Raw genomic sequence first — 18,869 nt, 5'->3', positions numbered from 1 at the left:
ATCGTCCACGAGATCGGACGAAAAGACTTGCCCCCGGACACCAACGGGGACTGGAGCCACCACAGAAGGTTTTCCCTGGTGCGATGACTCAACGAGATCTGAAGATCCAGAGATTGAGGTCGCCCGTCCCACTTGGACAAGATCTCCGCCTGGAGACCCCGCGTGTGAAACTGCGCGAAAGGAATCGCCTCGAAAGCCGAGACCATCAATCCCAGACATCTCATACACGTCCGCAGAGACGAGTTCGGAACGTCCCTGAGGGACCTGACTTCCTCCTGAAGAGTCCTGAGTTTGTCTTCCGGCAGGAAGACCTTCGCCTGCACCGAGTCCAGTATCATTCCCAGATAGGGAAGACGAACCGACGGACTCAGTGTCGACTTTGGAACATTTATCGTCCAACCGAACTCCTGCAGAGTTTGCATCGTGACAGACAGGTCCTTCTCCAGACCCTGACTGGTCGCAGACCGAATCAGAATGTCGTCCAGATACCCCAGGACAGAAATGCCCTGGGCTCTCAATAATGCCAGAACCGGTGCAAGCACCTTGGTGAAGACCCGCGGAGCCGAGGCGAGCCCAAAGGGCAACGCCACGAACTGGTAGTGATCCTCCGCAATGGCAAATCGAAGGTATCTCTGATGCCCCTCGAATATGGGGATGTGAAGATACGCATCCTTCAAATCGATGGAGGCCATGAATTCCCCCGGAACCAGGGCAGCCACCACCGAGCGCAGGGATTCCATGCGGAACTTGCGAACCCGCACAGAGCGGTTCAGAGCTTTCAAGTCCAGAATTGGACGAACCTTGCCCTCCTTTCTGGGCACGGTGAACAGATTGGAATAAAACCCCCGAAATCTGTCCCGATGAGGCACCGGAACCACCACTCCCTGAGCCCTCAGGTCCCGCACCGCCAGGTGCAGATCCCGCAGGCGCTCTGGAGACAGTTGTAGATTTGAGGGAAAAAATCTGCTCTCTGGCCGAGAGAGAAACTCGATCTTGTAACCAGATCGAACGATTTCCAGAACCCATCTGTCCCGCACACGGGCCAACCAGGGCTGAAGAAAACCGAGCAAGCGTCCCCCCACCCCAAAACTGGGTGAGGGCGCCCCTTCAGGCCGAACTGTTATGGGCCGCAGGTCCGGATTGGCCGGACTTCTGTTTCCCAGACCAGGGTTTCTTCTGAGAGCCCTGGCCCTTGAACGGTTTGCCCTTGTAGTGCGGCCGAAAGGCACGAAAGGACCCCTGAGGGGGCCGAAAATGAGCATGCTTCTTCCCAGAAGCCCCCTTAGCCTTGGGGAAATGGGGCAAGAGAGTGCTCTTACCCCCGGTAATCCCCTTAATCAACACATCCAGGGACTCCCCAAAAAGGCGAGACCCATCATAAGGCAGATTGGCTAAGGTTTTACGTGAAGATTGGTCCACCGACCAACATTTCAACCAAACCAGGCGGCGAGACAACACCGCCACGCTGTGCACACGCGCGGCCAACGGAATCAGGTCCAGGTCCGCATCACACAGATACATGACACCCTGGTGGATCTGATCCACCATATCCAGGGTCGCCGCCGAGGCCGAATCGGCCACTAGGACGCGCCTAAGCATCTGCGTCCAACTTGCGATCGCCTGGGCCGCCATGAGAGAAGCAAACAGAGCCTTAAGCATAGAACCCGTAACAGAATAAGTATGACGGGCAAGAGACTCCAGTCTCCTATCCGTGGCATCACGGAAAACAGGGGATCCCTCTGCAGGGATCGCAGTGGCTTTGTTCAAAACCGCAATAGCATGATCCACTGGCGGAGGCACACACCACCGTTCATCAGTGGCAGGCGAGAAAGGATAACGCAGCTTAAATTTACTTGGTACCGCAAAAGGCTTGCGCAAATCGCGCCATTGGTCCTTAACAGCGCGCTGAAAATCAGCATTGCAGGGAAAAACCTGTGGCGTCCTGCGTTTTCTCTGCGTCCCATAAGCCGCCAAGGCAGCTGGGGGACACACCTCGTCCTGCAAACGTAGCGTCTGCTTAATGGAAGCAATCAACTCATCCATGATTGCAAGCTCTTCAGGCGAGCCAGGGGGAGAATTATCAACCCCCTCAACTTCAGCCTCTACCTCAGACCCCACTAGATCAAGAGAGGAGCGGGACCCCGATAGGGGGGTCCCCGCCAGAACAGCCCCATCACCTTCACCCTCAGAATCAGAGGACAGAGCAACTCTGGGCCGTTTAGTAGATTGAGCAGCCACCAGCATTTGCACCTGTGCAGCAAGGCCAGCCACAATAGTGGCCAAATCCCCCCCTGGGGGGGAAACAGCGGTCCCCTGGCTTTCCACCAATACTGTGGGAAACTTGCCCTCCTGAGAATCCATTGCCCCTGTATGCCAGACAACCAAGGGTTAACTGCCCCCTTACAGCAAGCGCGGCAAGCGCAGCCCACCGCACCACACTCAGGCACAATGAGACCCCCACAGGGAATATACAGACTGAATACAGGCAATGGAACACAGGAATAGAAGGATAAAACCTGAGGAGACTCCGCTGCTGCTGCTGCCTCGATCGGTGCTTCCAGGAGAGAGGAAGTGATGCTGCCAGGGCGCTCTATGTAAGCCTATGGAGGCTACAAGAAAATGGCCGCCGTGCATGTAAACCATGCGGCCGGAGCGGGCGCCGGTAAAATGGCGTCGTTTGGCGCCGAAATCGCCGCTCCACAGTGCATAAAATCACACACAATATTATCCCATTATATGGATACATGTTAGATCGCCGCAGCGATCGCTGTACATGCCCCAACATGCCATTAAAAACATGCCCCACAGCACACAGCTCCTCACACTGCCCAGCCTGACATACTCAGTGTCATACAGCTCCCCCCCCCTTGCAGCCCACAGCATGCAGCCGAGATATAGGGAGACAAGCAGTGTGATTAAAGGCAGGTTACACAGTCCCAGACTGAGACCCCCCCCAGACAGACAGGTCCCCACATAGATACACTTACCTCACATGGCGTGGGGAACCCGCACAGGCGAACAAGCCGCTGCACATGAGGCAGGGAGAGTCGCAATTCAAGACGCACACAATGGCGGTTCAGAAACCGCACAGCGTCCGGTGAGGTAGCCACCTCACCAATCATCCCTGCACCGAACAGGGATGGGTCGTTCACCGTGCCAGGAGCGTTACCTGGCTGAACGCTCGATGGCAGACTGGGAAGCCACTGACCCACGACCTGCGACCAGGGGGATCAGCCCGAGACCCAGTCCGCATGATCCTCTTCGTCCGAAGAAATAACTAATGCTGACAAAAATAACAGCTAAGTAAAGGTAGAGAGAAAACTCAAACAAAATATCAAAAAGAAGAAAGAGTCTGGGACAAAAAGTCCCAGCACAGAGAGAGCCAGCCACTCCTGACAAGCTAGACATTAAAACTGAGATATGGTTGCAGGAAGTAGGAGGGTATTGACTGAGGGGACCACCCCTTGAGGGTGGGATATGTTAAAGCTTTATTGTTAACATATTCTGTTGCCTAGCTACTCCTTCGGAGCAAAGTCTAATACCCCATATGTGACGAATATGAAGAGGCGGCGACTGTCGGAGGACGTAAGAGAAATACATTTTACACGAAAGCGCATCTTGGATTGTCAAAAAGAACTATCGTTTGCTTTGCTATTACAATGCAATGTTAAAAAAAAAAAGCAAATAATAAAATATGAAGTGCGCCAACTCCTCCTTGAAGGTAGCGCCCACTTTGTTCCTTTACTTATAAATAAAAAGCACATCCATCTAAAAAAAAGGTGCAAACTTTTTTTGTTTTTTTAATATGCATGTTTAGCATTTTATTCAACTGAAAATTTTTATTATAACCTTATATACGGTTATATTAATTTACATACCACAGTGTCTCTTGTGCACTGTATGTAATAACTGCAGCCCACTACAAAAAAAAAAAAAAAAATCAAACTTCTCAAAATCAATGAAACATAGTATCTTTGTGATCCTTTCAGGAAACCAAAAAAAAAAAAGATTTTATTCCTTTCCTTACTCTCTTCACTATGTTTTCTCTCTTGGTCACAAGCAATACAGTTAAAGTTGAAAACAAATATCCACAGTGTAAAACTGCTATGACTCCTGAATTCTTTAAAATGCATAAAAATATTACACTCACATGCAATGGTGCTACAATCTGCACCAGACCTATCTCCATATGTGTGTAGAATCCACAGTGCTGATAACATTCAGAGAGGTATGTGGCAGCCGGTGTTGCTATACTGCAAGTCCGGATGGTAGTTTCAACTCACACATCTTGCCGCAATGCCAAACTGTGATCTGTACTTTTTTTTTTATGTTTGTATGAAATTCAGGTGTTGTCACATTTTATAAGAAGCCTTCAAAAGTTAGGGAAACAGGTAAAATAAGCAAATATTGTGGATCTTGTAAATGTGAAGCAGCTACAAATACTGTAGCTGTTGACTATTAATAAAAGGGCACTTACCTGTCCAGGAATCCAATGCTGTCCTCACCCAAGCAGGTTCTTCATCGGTCTTTGGAACCCTGGCACCGTTGTGTTAACTGCCGGAAGCTGGCTGTGACTCCCTAAGGCTTTATAGCCATCAGCCCACTGCACATTCGTGAAGGGTCTCACAGCCTTCTGCGACCTGTGACGTGTCCCAGAAGGCTGTGGGCAAAGAGGAGTGACGAACTTTGTTTTGAGCAGAAGTGGACGCAGGTACCTATTAAAACTAGGTATCTGTTCCCCCCAGAAAATTATAATGTGCGAAATGTGATGGGGAAGAGGAGGATGACATACAGTTGAACTTCCCCTTAAGGTTGAAGTTGTGCTTTAAACTATGGCAATTGTCAGTGCATTCCAATGAGCAACAAATAAAGTTAAACCTGGGAGGCTAAATATGAAGACAAAGGATTTTTAGGAAAAACTGTCCTTTAATAAACATAGGTTCACCAACAGCATTCAAAAATGATAAAGAATGCAATAAGAATTGCAAATGCGCGGCCAGGTCAGCTAAAATTGATTACGAGAGACACACTGCTTAGGCCCCTTTCACACTTGTGCGACTTGTCATGCGATTTGGGACTGCAAAATCGCATGACAAGTCGTTCATTATTTCCAATGAGCCCCATTCATGCATGTGCGACTTGAAGTCGGACCGACTTCAAAGTAGTCCCTGCACTACTTTTGGCATGATTTTGGTGCGTTTTGAGGAAAAGACATTATAAGCCCAGTCAAACTCGCATCAAAATCGCTGCAAAAATCACAGCAAAACGTTGCGGCAAAATCGCCGTAAAATCGTGCGACTTTGAAGTCGCACAAGTGTGAAAGGGGCCTTAAAGTGATTGTAAAGTCTCGCTTTTGTTTGTTTTTAAAAAAATAAACATGGTATACTTACCTGCCCTGTGAAGTGGTTTTGCACAGAGCAGCCTGGATCCTCCTCTTCTCAGGTCCCTCTTCTCTGCTCCTAGCCCCTACCTCCTGTCGATTGCCCGCACAGCAAGCAGCTTGCTATGGGGGCACCCAAGCCAAGCTGCCTCTCTGTGTGTCCATTCAGCCACGGAGCTGCCGTTCTGCCCCGCCTCCTCCATCTCCTGATTGGCTGACTTTGACAGACGTGGGAGTCAATGGCGCCACTACTGTGTCTCAGCCAATCAGGAAGGAAAGTCCCGGACGGCTGAGGGACTGGTGGACATCGCTGGACAGAGATGGGGCTCATCTATATATTTATATATTTTTATATATTTTTATGAAGGGTAGAGGGGAGGGATGAGAACAGACAAACCTCCGCTCTCCTCCCCTTTATGTTTCTGACCCAGAAGTGACATGTGATGTCACTTCTGGGTCCCCGTTGACAGTTTCCCCAGCCATTAAGGCCAGTAATGCAGTGCGATGTGCACTGCATTAGATTCAGTGGAGAACAGGGGAAACATGCAGGGTCGGCACACATGGTGGATGCCTACACCTGAAACCGTTGATTGCGATACACAGATTACATATCGTGATACATGCCGAAATGAGAGCAATAATTCCAGCACCAAACCTCCTTTGTAACACTAACCCGCTGACCTATAGGGGGGCTTTTAAAGCGTCGGCTATGGAAAATATAGGACACTAAAGTTTGTCGCTATTTCACGGGCGCATGCAAATTTAAGGTTAGAAATGCTGGGTATCTATTAACACCTCGGCTTTTATATTTTACCGAAAACCAGAATTAGACTTACCGGTACCTTGGTTTCTGGGAGTCATCCAGGACAGCACAGGAGACCTCCAGAGGCAGGAAACACAAATAATTAAGGAAGTCTTTTAAAAGACGGCGCTGCATCCCCTTCCTAAGCCTTTTGTCTGAAATTACAGAATACACACAACCATCCAAAGTTACAACAGCAAATAGGGAGAGAATCCCTGATGTCCTGGACGACTTTCAGAAACCGAGTTACCAGTAAGTCTAACTCTGGTTCTCTCCAGTCGTCTGTCCAGGACAGCACAGGAGAGGATAAGTGAGAACTTACCAAATTGGGGGGCGGACCTTCCCCTTCAGAGACCATTCTGACTCTCACACCCGATAGCGACTCAGATAGTCTGATAAAAACGACTGTCCAAACCCCTTGAGGTGAATGGCTGAGATTGAAGGCAAGTCTCGGCCCAAAAATAAATAATGCGCGCCAGGTGCAGCAGAGACTGGCAGCGTGTCCCTCCTTGTTTGTTTAGGTAAGATACTGCCACCACATTATCCGAAAGGAACAGAATGTGGTGACCCCAAGTTGGCCAACCTTTGAGATTCCGCTCTGGACCAGGACCCCTGGGCCCCTTTAGTCTCCAAATGGGCCCCCCATCCCCAGGCACTTGTGTCGGTAGTGATCTGGACAGACACCGGGAGGAACCAGAGAAGACCCAGGGAGAGGTTTTGTTCCACCCTCCATCACCACCACAGGGATAAGCGGAAAGCCTTGTCCAAAGACTGTTAAGTCCCATTAATGTTTTAGAATCTAGGCCTGGAGATGCCTGAAATAGGCCCTCGCCCAAGGAACCGCTGCCAAAAGACCCAGACCTGACATGTCTGTTCGGATGGATACTGGACGGTTGTTTTGAAAATAAGACACGGTTTCTACCACTTTAATCTTTTCCTCTGTGAGGATCACCTTCTGCTCTATGGAATTCACTCTGTACCCCAAAGCAGCGCAGATCTTGAGAAGAGATCAGATTTGATTTTTCTCTGTATATGATCCACCTCAGGTCTTCCAAGAAAGGAATTGCCACCCTTCAAACCCCACTGTAACTGGAGCATAATGGGGGCAAAGAATAAAAGGTCGTTCCTCTTAACCTCAGCAGGTCAAGTTCAGAACTTTCGTGAAAATCCTGGTGGCAGAGGACAGGCAAGAATGACAACATCCGAAACTAAGGTAGTAAATTTTCTTCCCATACTTGATCGCCACCCTCAAGAACCTTTGCGAATCCTCATTAATCAGGATATGCAAGTATGTATCCCTCAAGTCGAAGGAAGTCATAAAGCAATTTGGAAGCAGAATAGTCTTTGCCGTGAAGATAGTTTCCAAATCTAAAACTTTTTGTAAACTATTTCCTTGTTTAGAGATTTCAGGTTCAAGATCAGGCGAAATCTGCCGGACTGTTTTTGAATAACAAAAACATGTGAATAGAAACCCTGATCTTTTTCTTGCGGCAGGGCCAGGGCAAGAACCCACTGGTCAACCAGGTCTCCAATCTGGGAGAGCAGGGCTGCTGCCTTCTAAAAGGTCCCCGGGAGGGGAGGTTACCAAAGTTTTTGAGGGCAGAATGCCTTTCAACTGTAAATCGATAACCCTCCTCGATTATCCTCAGGACAAATAGGAAGGAAGAGCCTCAGTCTCCCACCCACAGGAACCGAGTCATTAGGGATTTGCGGTTTCTTTTTTTTTTTCCAGGCCTGAACAACAAGTCCTCTTTGAAAGGAATGCCACAAAGCCTCACCTTTGAGGTTGGATCCTATGACCAAGATTTTCTGGTACGGAACTGAGCAATCGAACAGCTTCGAAGGTGGAAACCATCAGGCCCAGCACTTGCATGCAAGTACTGAGAGACGATCGACGGTTGGACAACAGCAGGCGAATCGCATCCTGCAACTTCAGCGATTTCACCTGTGAAAGAAGCACCCGGGGCGAGTCTGAATCTAGCGTCAGGCTCAGGTAGTCCAGCTTGGTGGATGGAATCCGAGCTGATTTTTTGAAAATTCAGTGTCTAGTCAAACTCTTGCAAAGTCCACACAGTAATGTCCAAATCGACTTCTAGAGCCGATGAAGACCGAAGCAGATCATCTAGGTATCCCAACACAGCGATGCCCTTCTGCCTGAGCAAGGCCAACACCGGGGTCAACACTTTCGTGAACACCCAGGGAGCTGAGGCGAGACCAAAGAGTGAAGCCAAATTGATAGTGCTCCCCGCCCACGGCAAAGCGAAGAAAACGCTGGTGCACGACATATATATGGGAATATGAAGGTAAGCGTCCTTGATATCGATAGAGGCCAGAAAGTCCCCTTGATGAAGGAATGCCACTACCGTGCGAATGGACTCCATCCAAAATTTCTGAACCCGCACAAAGTGGTTCAGAGCCTTGAGGTCCAAGATTGGGCCACCCTTGCCTTCCTTCCTGGGAACAGTAAACAGATTTGAATAAAAGCCTTGAAAATGTTCTTACTCTGAAATTGGCACAATGACTCCTTGTGCCAACAGGTCTTGCACCGCCCTGTAATGGCCCCTGCAGCCGATCGTGACACAGGCGTAGGTTGGAAGGAAAGAACCTTGCCAGAGGAAAGGACAAACTCGGTCTTGTAACCGAGTCAATTCGTGGACCCATTTGTCCTGAATAAGCAAGGTCCACAGGTCCGGAAAGAAACAGACGCCCCCCACCCCAGATACGGGTGAGAGCGCCCCTTCAGCCTGAGGAAGGCTTGTCTGTGGAACTAACAGAGCTCGCTTTTGACTTACCAGTCTTGCGATCCAGTCAGACAAAAGGGCAACATTTACGACAAGGTTCCTTGCCCCTGGCAACCTGTGGAAGCAAAGTACTCTTACCTCCTTGTAAGACCTTTAATAACCTCCTCCATGGAGACACTGAACAAACGGTCTCCTACAAAAGGGAGAGCAGTTATTACCTTTTTAGAAGCCTGGTTGGCCGACCAGTACTTCAACCATATCATGCGGCGAAGAATCACCGCCGTCACAGATGCTTTGCCAGCCAAAGGGGCAGTCGAAGATGTACTGTAGCCCCTGATTCAACTGATCCGCCAGCTCAGGAGGATGTTGACCCCCTTCCAGATCCTGGAGTAATATTTTTGCCCATTCCGTTAAAGTCTGGGATAACAAAGTGATAGCAAACACCGGTCTCAAAATTGAACCCGTCACGGTGAAAAGGTATCGGACAAGAGCCTCAGCTCTCTTGTCCACTGGGTCCTTAAAGGACGGGGAATCCTCCACTGGTAAAAGTGTGGCCTTATGAAACCTGAGAGTCCACCATCGGTGGAAACGTCAGCTTCTTCAAGAGAGACTCCTCAAAAGGATATCTCCTAGCAAAACACTTGCGTTTCGGGGATGCCCACTGACTATCAACTATCTCGTCAAAATAGGCAGGAAAGGGAAACACCTAAATCACCTTGGATTATCTGCGGGTGCCAAACTACATCGGCGTAACCGACTCAGCATCAGCTGAGTCCTCCAACTTTAAAGTTTCCCGCACTAACACAATCAGTGCCTCCACCAGCGCCTTTTCATGCATAGCTGCAGTGGAAGAGGATTCATCCTCACTGTTCGAGCATTCAGCGTGCGTGGACGCAGATCCAGTGGGTTGACTTCGCGGTGGCCAAATCCAACTCTGGTTCTGGGCTATATGTCAACCTTTGACACAAGTAACTGCAAGGCCGCCGTCATGGCTGCCAGGGCAGACCGAGACCCAGAGGGTCAGCGCACCAGCGGCACTGCTATAGCAGAGAAGGGGCTCTATACCCACAAGGACTCACCACCATACACTCAGAACTGGATACAGAGTGCTAAACTGCCTGCCATGCTGTGATCAGAAAGGAAGAGGAAGTGCTGACACTGTCATTAGAGGCCCCCGCCACAAGTCACTGCTCCAGACTTCAAGAAAATGGCAGCCGCATTGGCTACAATGGGAAACTCCAAAAAAGGGGGAGTCCTGAGGGAAGGAAGGGCAAGGAAGGGCCCGCGTCCACCCAAGCATTCCCCAGAGAAAAGAGCGGGGACACTACTCACCACACCCGGAAACCAAGCAGGCACCACTCCTGGCAGTCCACCGCTCCATCTTGGAATGGGGGTGCTATGGCCAGAGGCCATTTCGACTCTGGTCGTGACCATTGTCGTGACCAGGGCTATGTGTCCTCGAGAGGTGCTTCACTCACTGGCTAGCCCCCGCCTAGTGAGGCTATGTCGCAGATAATCTAACGCAGAGCTAATAGCTGGGTCACGCTCGCAGGCCAGACTGGGAGGACCGTAAGGATCTAGGATATCCAGTGTGTCGCCCAGCCCGGCTTTTGATTGTTATTTTCCATTCCTGTGTGAATCACAAAGGAAGAAAAAAAATTTCATTTAAAAAAGGAAAAAATGGCAGGACCGCAGATCCCAGCAAACAGCCAGGTTCTTACTCCTGACTAGGCATTAAAAACTGAAGTTCTATAGCAGGAAGTGAGGGTATACCCCCTGGGACTGCCTCAGGGGGCAAACCAAAAATTGTTTCCCCCCTAGTCCTAGTCCAGAAGAGAGAGCAGCATAATCCCAAGGGTCTAAGAAGATATGGAGCTGTGTCTGTCAGTGAACGAAAAAGAAATGGATTTTACATCAAGTCAAAAATCCTATTTTCTCTTTCGTTCATTGGCGGACACAGCTCCTTATCTTCTTCACCATTGGGACATCCCAAAGCAGTATCAGTGTGAGTAAAAATAGTGAGTCTGACTTCCTAAAAGACTTCGTAGCTGCCAGGTACACCCTGATTGCCAGAACCACATCCAGGGAATGCAAGGCAATTTCCTTAGGATGTTTAGGCCTGGGACAGAGGAAAGGCAACACAATGTCTTCATTCAACTGGAAATCAGAGATGACCTTTGGAAGGAACGATGGACAAGGACAAAGGACCACCTTATCTCTGTGAACCACCAGGTAAGGTGAACAAGACAACAGCGCCAGCTTCGACACCCTGCGCGCAGAAGTAATAGCCACCAAAAAAGCCACCTTCTGGAACAGCGTAAGCAGGGGGACTTCCCGAAAACTTTCGAAGGGAGGTTTCTGAAGAACTGACAGCACCAAATTGAGGTCCCACGGCAGCAATGGAGACCGCGCTGGAGGCGCCAAGTGTCGAACTCCCTGGATAAAGGTGCGCACCAATGGTCATTAAAAGAAAACCGCTAAGTCCAAAACCTGGCCCTTGATGGTACTCAAGGCTAGGCGCTGCTCAACCCCCCATTGGAGGAAAGCCAATATCCAAGCCACCGAAAATGAGCGAGGGTAAATACTCAGGGATTCACACCACACAATGTACGTCTTCCAAGTACGATAGTAGATCTTCCTAGAGGTAGATTTTCTAGCTTTTAACAGCGTAGGAATCACCGATTCCGACAAACCTCTATTCTTCAGCACCTGGCTTTCAACAGCAAAGCCGTTAAAGCCAGCGATTGTAAAGCAGGATGGAATATTGGCCCTTGGAACAGCAGATCTTCCCTAAGAAGAAGTCTCCACGGAACATCGGCGACCAGCCATACCAGATCGGCGTATCAAGACCGGTGGGGTCAGTCTGGAGCCACTAGAATGACCGGAATCCCTTCTGCCTGCGCAGGAGTCTAGGAAGAAGTTTGAGAGTAGGAAAGGTGTAAATCATACGATAATGACTTCAGGGAACCACTAGGGTGCCAGCCAGAGGATCCCAAGACCCTGCCACAAACCTCTGTACCTTCCTGTTCTCAACAGGTCCACATCGGGAGTACCCCACTGGAGACACAACTGACAAAACACCCCTGGATGAAGTGACCATTCCTCCTGGTCCAACGCCTGTTGACTAAGGTAATTCGCTTGCCAATGTTCCACCCCTGGAATGTGTACGGCGGAGAGGGCTGGAACGAATCGTTCTGCCCACCTTAGAATTCCGGCTACTTCCAGAGCTGCCAGGGCACTTTTTGTGCCCCCTTGGTGATTGACATAGGCTACAGCCGTGGCATTGTCCGATTAAATGCGGAACGGACACCCCTAAAGACTTAGCATCCAATGATCCAGACAAGGTCTGATCGCTCGGAATTCCAGTACATTAATCAGCTGTCTGGACTCTGGAAGCAAAATCTGTGCCAAGAACTCCTCCCCACTCGTACAGGCTGGCATCCATGGTGAAAACCGCCCAGTACAGGGGGAGAAAGGATTTTCCCTGTCCAAGTGCCGGAGAACGAAGCCACCAAATGGGGGACCCTCTCATACCCCAGTTCAACACGATCAGATTGTCTAGAGACTGAGGATTCTTGTCTCATTTCACCAGGATCACTTTTTGCAGAGATCTCGTGTGGAACTGTGCAAACGGAATCGACTCGAAGGTAGACACCATCAGGCAAAGCGCCCGCATGCAAGCCCGGAGGGAAGACCATCTGCTGGACAACAAAACCCGAATTGCCCCCTGGAGTTTGGCTGAGTCCAGAGTCAGACTCAGATAGTCCAGACGTGTGGACGGAACCAGAGCAGACTTCTGAAGGTTCAGAATCCAACCAAACTCCCTCAGTGTTTACAGGGTAATCAGAGTTCGCAGGGTAATCTCCAAGTTCCCCATCAGAGCAGTCGGAGACTCCGCTTGCAGAAGAAGACCATCCAGATAACCCAGTACCGCGATCCCCAGCTAACGCAACAGTGCCAACACCAGAGTCAACACTTTTTTAAAGACCCGAGGAGTGGAGGCGAGACCAAAGGGTAATGCCACGAACTGATAATGCCCCTTGCCCACAGCAAAACGGAGGAAGCGCTGGTGACCGGCACATATTGGAATGCGAAGGTAGGCATCCTTGATGTCAATAGAAGCGAGAAAATCTCCCTGACTTAGGGACCCCACTATCGTGCGAAAGGACTCTATTCAGAACTCCGTACCCGCACAAAGCAATTTAGCGCCTTGAGGTCCAGAATTGGACGTACCTTGCCTTCCTTCCTCGGAACTGTAAACCGGTTTGAATAAAACCCTTGAAAACATTTCGAAGTCTGAACAGGGACAATCACCCCTTGAAGTAACAAGTCTTGTACTGCCCCAAAGAGATCTGGGGACAAGCGCAGGTTGGAAGGAAAAAACCTTTCTGGAGGATAAGACCGAAACTCGATCTTGTAACCGGACCTAATGACTTATTGGACCCACTTGTCCTGTACCAGGGGGGTCCACGGATCTGGAAACCAGTGAAGACATTCCCCCCTACCCCAGAGACAGGCGAGGACACCCCTTCATACAGAGGGAGCCTTGTCCGCAGGTCTGGAGGAACCCGCACATGGCTTGCCAGCCCAAGTCCTCTTAAAACCTCCGGTGGAGGCCCTGAAGGGCTTTGATCCCCTGAGGGACGAAAAGTCCTCTTATGAGCTGAAAAGAATGGCCCCCATCTACGACGGGGCTCCTTACCCTTGGAAGCCTGCTGGATAAGAGTACTCTTCCCCCGTGAGGCCCTTAATGTCATCCAAGGAAGCTCCAAAACAGGTGATCCCCCAGAAATGGGAGATCAGTTAAGGCTTTCTTAGAAGTCTGGTCCGCCAACCAGCATTTTAGCAAAATACACCAAGGGACCACTGCTGAGACAGACAGCCTAGAAAGCAGGGGAGCCGCAACTAAAGAGGCATCACAGACAAACTGTAGCCCCTGGACCAACTGGTCTGCCAGCTCTGCAAAAGCGGGAGGCGCTTTTTGCTAGCCCGTTTTCCCATGACCAAATCCACCTTGGACACTAAGGACTCCAGGCCCGCCGTCAGTGCAGTCAGTGATTGTTGGGACTCGGAGGGCCCCGCAGCCTCAGCGGGGATAAGGTGGGGAAATGTGCGTCATCGACTATTAGGGAAAAGGGGGACCCACACAAGAAAAGCTGGAGGCACTACAGGGCCCAGCACAGAGCACTTTTACTGCTATAGCAGAGAGAGGGAGAGAGAACCCCACAAAAGCTCACCACCACCGATCAGGCACTCACAGCACCAATTGAACTACACACCATGCAGCGATCAGGAAGAGAAAGATCCAGAAGTCAGCACTAGGAGATGAGGAGGGGCTCCCAACAAGTCCGAAGAGGACCACAGAGAAAATGGGGCAGGGGCCCACTTCCATCCCAAAACCCTCCAGGGGTAGAGGGGGGGGGGCAGCTACTTATCATACCAGGAACAGGGTGGGCACTGCTCCTGACAGCCAACCACTCCATCAGAACGTGGGTGGCGGTCGTCCCGGAGGAACGCCTCGACTCAGGACGAAACCAGGTCGTATGAGCCCTCACGAAAAGTTTAACTCGCAGGCCAGCCCCCATCCAGTGGGGCTATGTCGCGGCCGACCTAGCGCGGAGCTAAGGCCTGCGCACGCTCACTGGCCAGACTGGGGGGACCCTCTGGATCTAGATTCTCCAGTCAGTTGCCCAGTCCGGCAGTTGATTGTAGCTTCTCACGGGAAACAAAATAACAAAAGATAGGAAAAAAAAAAGTCCATGTAAAAGGAAAATAAATTGCCAGGACCAGCGATCCCAGCAAGGAACTAAGCCCCTACTCCTGACTAGGCAGAAAAAAACTAAGTGACTATAGCTGAGAGTGGGAGAATACCCCCCAAGGACTGCACAAAGGCATAGTCAAGTTTTCTTCTTGCCTAGTGTCCTACTCATTAAAGGGGAAGTATAATCCAATGATGAAGAAGATAAGGAGCTGTGTCCATCAATGAACGAAAGAGAAACTTTTGTTTGTAGCAGTCCCCCATAATACTTACCTGAGCCCCATCTCGATCCAGCGATGTGCATGAGAGCCTCAGCTCTCTGGGGACTCTCCCTCCTCATTGGCTGAGACAGCGGTGGAAGCCATTGGCCAGTGAGCCAAGGAGGAGAGGGGAAGGGCAAGACCGAGGCTGTAAGTGTGTGAATGGACTCGCCGAGATTTGGCTCAGGAATTATCCTCCTAGGGTGTTCCCATTATAAGTCGCTTGCTCTGGGGGGCACGTGGCAGGAGAGAGGGCCAGGAGCGCCAGTGAGGCACCTGGGAAGAGGAGGATCGGGGCTGCTTTATGAAAAATCACTGCACAGAGCAGATGTGTATGACAGGTATGTTATTTAAGAAAAAAAAAAAAGGAAGCCTTTAATATCACTTAGTAAATAGCTACTTCCTGCACAAAAGCAAACTTGCACAACAACAGGATTATGGGCAATTAACCCTATATAATACCTTTTGTAAAGGTCAATTAAAAAAGAAAATTTGATATTCACAAACGGCACTTACTACTTGATTTTGAGCCCATATAGAAACCACTCCACTGGAAATAGATGCGATTATTGGTCGAACGGGATGCCACTTAAAAAAGAAAAAAAAAAAGTTTAGAAATAGGAATAGGAGCAGCTAGATGCAATATAGAATGATGCGTTGTTTGCAAAGGTCAAAAGCTTATGCCTATGCACAACCACATAACCAATTAGCATTAACAAACTGTATACCCTACCTCATCACCTCCCAAAAACTGAGAAGACAACACATACAGTGCCTTCCCCTCTTTCCTGCACAATACCTATACTTGAACCTTTCATTAAAATGTATGCTCCCAATGTGTGCAGTTGCAAATTAATTACCCTTCGAAAGATGGCCGAACCTATCCTAAACATCACACTCGCAAAATAACTAGAATAGTTTAAATATACGATCTTCTTACTGTTGAACACTGCTCAAATATTCTCTCTATTCTTGCCCCACTCCAACCTCTGTGCTTTAACTGCAGACTTTCAGCCTTAATTTGAGGGTATTTACAACCAAATCAGGTGAACGGTGTAGGAATTACAACAGTTTGTATATGTGCCTCCCACTTTTTAGGGGACCAAGAGTAATGGGACAGATTAACAATCATAAATCAAACGTTCACTTTTTAATACTTGGCTGCAAATCCTTTGCAGTCAATTACAGTCTGAATTCTGGAACGCATAGACATCACCAGATGCTGGGTTTCATCCCTGGTGATGCTCTGCCAGGCCTCTACTCCAACTGTGTCAGTTCCTGCTTGTTCTTGGGGCATTTTCCTTTCAGTTTTGTCTTCAGCAAGTGAAATGCATGCTCAATCGGATTCAGGTCAGGTGATTGACTTGGCCATTGCATAACATTCCACTTCTTTAACTTAAAAAACTCTTTGGTTGCTTTCGCAGTATGCTTCGGGTCATTGTCCCATCTGCACTGTGAAGCGCCGTCCAATGAGTTCTGAAGCATTTGGCTGAATGTGAGCAGATAATATTGCCCAAAACACTTCAGAATTCATCCTGCTGCTTTTGTCAGCAGTCACATCATCAATAAATACAAGAGAACCAGATCCATTGGCAGCCATACATGCCCATGCCATCACACTACCACCACCATGCTTCACTGATACTCTTCTCTTCCCATCACTCTGGTACAAGTTGATCTTGGTCTCATCTGTCCATAGGATGTTGTTCCAGAACTGTGAAGGCTTTTTTAGATGTTGTTTGACAAACTCTAATCTGGCCTTCCTGTTTTTGGGGCTCACCAATGGTTTACATCTTGTGGTGAACCATCTGTATTCACTCTGGTGAAGTCTTCTCTTGATTGTTGACTTTAACACACATACACCTACCTTCTGGAGAGAGTGTTCTTGATCTGGCCAACTATTGTGAAGGGTGTTTTATTCACCAGGGAAAGAATCCTTCAGTCATCCACCACAGTTGTTTTCCGTGGTCTTCTGGGTTTTTTGGTGTTGCTGAGCTCACCGGTGCGTTCTTTTTTTTTTTTTTTTTTAAGGATGTTCCAGTTGATTTGGCGACCTCTAATATTTTTCTGTTTTACTAAATATTTTTATTTTACTCTCTGATGGGTGCGTTTTGTTTTTTTCAGCCTAATGATGGCCTGCTTCACTGATAGTGACAGCTCTTTGGATCTCATATTGAGAGTGGACAGCAACAGATTCCAAATGCAAATAGCACACATGAAATGAACTCTGGACCTTTTATCTGCTCCTTGTAAATGGGATAATGAGGGAATAGCACACATCTGGCCATGGATCACCTGAGCAGCCAATTGTCCCATTACTTTTGGTCCCTTAAAAAGTGGGAGGCACATATACAAACTGTTGTAATTCCTACACCATTCACCTGATTTGGATGTAAATACCCTCAAATTAAAGCTGAAAATCTGCAATTAAAGCACATCTTGTTTGTTTCATTTCAAATCCATTATAGAGCCAAATAGATTAGAATTGTGTTGATGTCCCAATATTTATGGACCTGTCTGTAAATATAGGTTAAGGTGTTTTGTACAATAGTGTCACTTTAGAAAACCCATATAGTTGTACAACATACAGCAACATCTAGCAGTAGTTCACCACGGGTTCCATGCAGGATTTTCACCAGATTTCCAATGCTCTTTTCCCAAATATAGAGAGCATGTTGCCGGGCAGAGCCTGCTACGATATACTCTCCATCTCCAGAGAAGCAGCACTTCTTCCAAGGAGTTCTGTGAAAGAAGACAAAATTAAGTTTTACCTATTTTTGCTGATAGCTGCTACGGTTTAAAAGCAAACTAAATAAAGTCAAAGCAAAGGTCCAGTCATTGTAAATATGAACCTAAAAAGGAGAACTACCACAAAAATTCAATTATATGATTGTAATTAGAACTTTTTTGGAAATTTGTGATGGACACCCGCTTTACAACACCAAACAAAATATGCTGTGAAAAAATTGGATGTAATCTATTTTAAAAATAGGACTGCCGCTACTACAACCCCTAGGGATGAACAACCAAACAAAATATATAGCAAATAACTATAAGCAGTGCAAATTCCTCAAATAAATAAATCAATCCCAGTGTAAAATATTGTGATAAAAAAATCATACCATAGATAAAGTGCTCAAGCCCAATATATACATTATAATAAATTAGGAAGAAAAAAGTGAAAATTCCAAAGAAATATGATTAATAGAAAAAGTGCAAATACAGTCCAGGTGTATGTAAAAAAGTGCATGTAATGTCCAAAAGAGGAGTTCAACCTCAATAAGTAATAATTCCATTAAATTCCAACGGGGTGAATACTCTTCTTAAAAGTGCAAAGTGCTATCTGCTAGAACCAGTAGAGATGGTGACACCATTGGAAGCTTCCAATGACGTCCGAGTACAGCCTGGAACGCATGGCCCCACTAGGAACTTCCGGAGCGGCTCCCTGGATAGTGTGTGGGTAACCCACATGAGAGACCCTGGGCTTGGAAACAGAGGGATTTTTTTACTGTTCTATTACTGCAACTATCAAATCGAAGATTTTATGGATATTACACCATGAGTCCGTCTCTTGTGTTCCCTAAGATCCGCATATAGGAAAACCCTCCTTAGGCACGTATGGGCTGGTGGACCAGAGATCACGGGGATCTCCTAAGAGCCATTTGATGTTCTTTTGCCATATGGTAAAAGAGATCAACAACATCTGGTGAGTTTGAATTCTCTCTAACCTTGTAACACACGGAGGGTGTCACCATCTCTACTGGTTCTAGCAGATAGCACTTTGCACTTTTAAGAAGCGTATTCACCCCATTGAAATTTACATGCACTTTTTTGCATACACCTGGTCTGTACTTGCACTTTTTCTATTAATCATATTTCTTTGAAATTAATTTTCACTTTTTTATTCCTAATTTATTATAAATTATAA

General features: G+C 48.0%; 1 protein-coding gene across 2 annotated transcripts in view; it reads right to left on the bottom strand.

The window, feature by feature from the left end:
• Positions 1–18,869, bottom strand: part of RBBP5 (RB binding protein 5, histone lysine methyltransferase complex subunit) — a 142,862-nt gene that overhangs the window by 72,890 nt on the left and 51,103 nt on the right. For both annotated transcript variants that reach the window (XM_082247170.1, XM_082247171.1), the window contains exons 8-9: positions 17,530–17,683; positions 15,458–15,529 (exon numbers count right to left, since the gene is read on the bottom strand). In XM_082247170.1, the coding sequence (XP_082103296.1) occupies positions 15,458–15,529; positions 17,530–17,683 (226 nt within the window). The remainder of the gene's footprint in view (positions 1–15,457; positions 15,530–17,529; positions 17,684–18,869) is intronic.

Source organism: Pelophylax lessonae, assembly GCF_965119305.1.
Source record: "Pelophylax lessonae genome assembly, chromosome: 2".
In the NCBI taxonomy this organism is placed as follows: Eukaryota; Metazoa; Chordata; class Amphibia; order Anura; family Ranidae; genus Pelophylax; species Pelophylax lessonae.
This window is presented reverse-complemented; position numbering and strand designations above follow the sequence as displayed.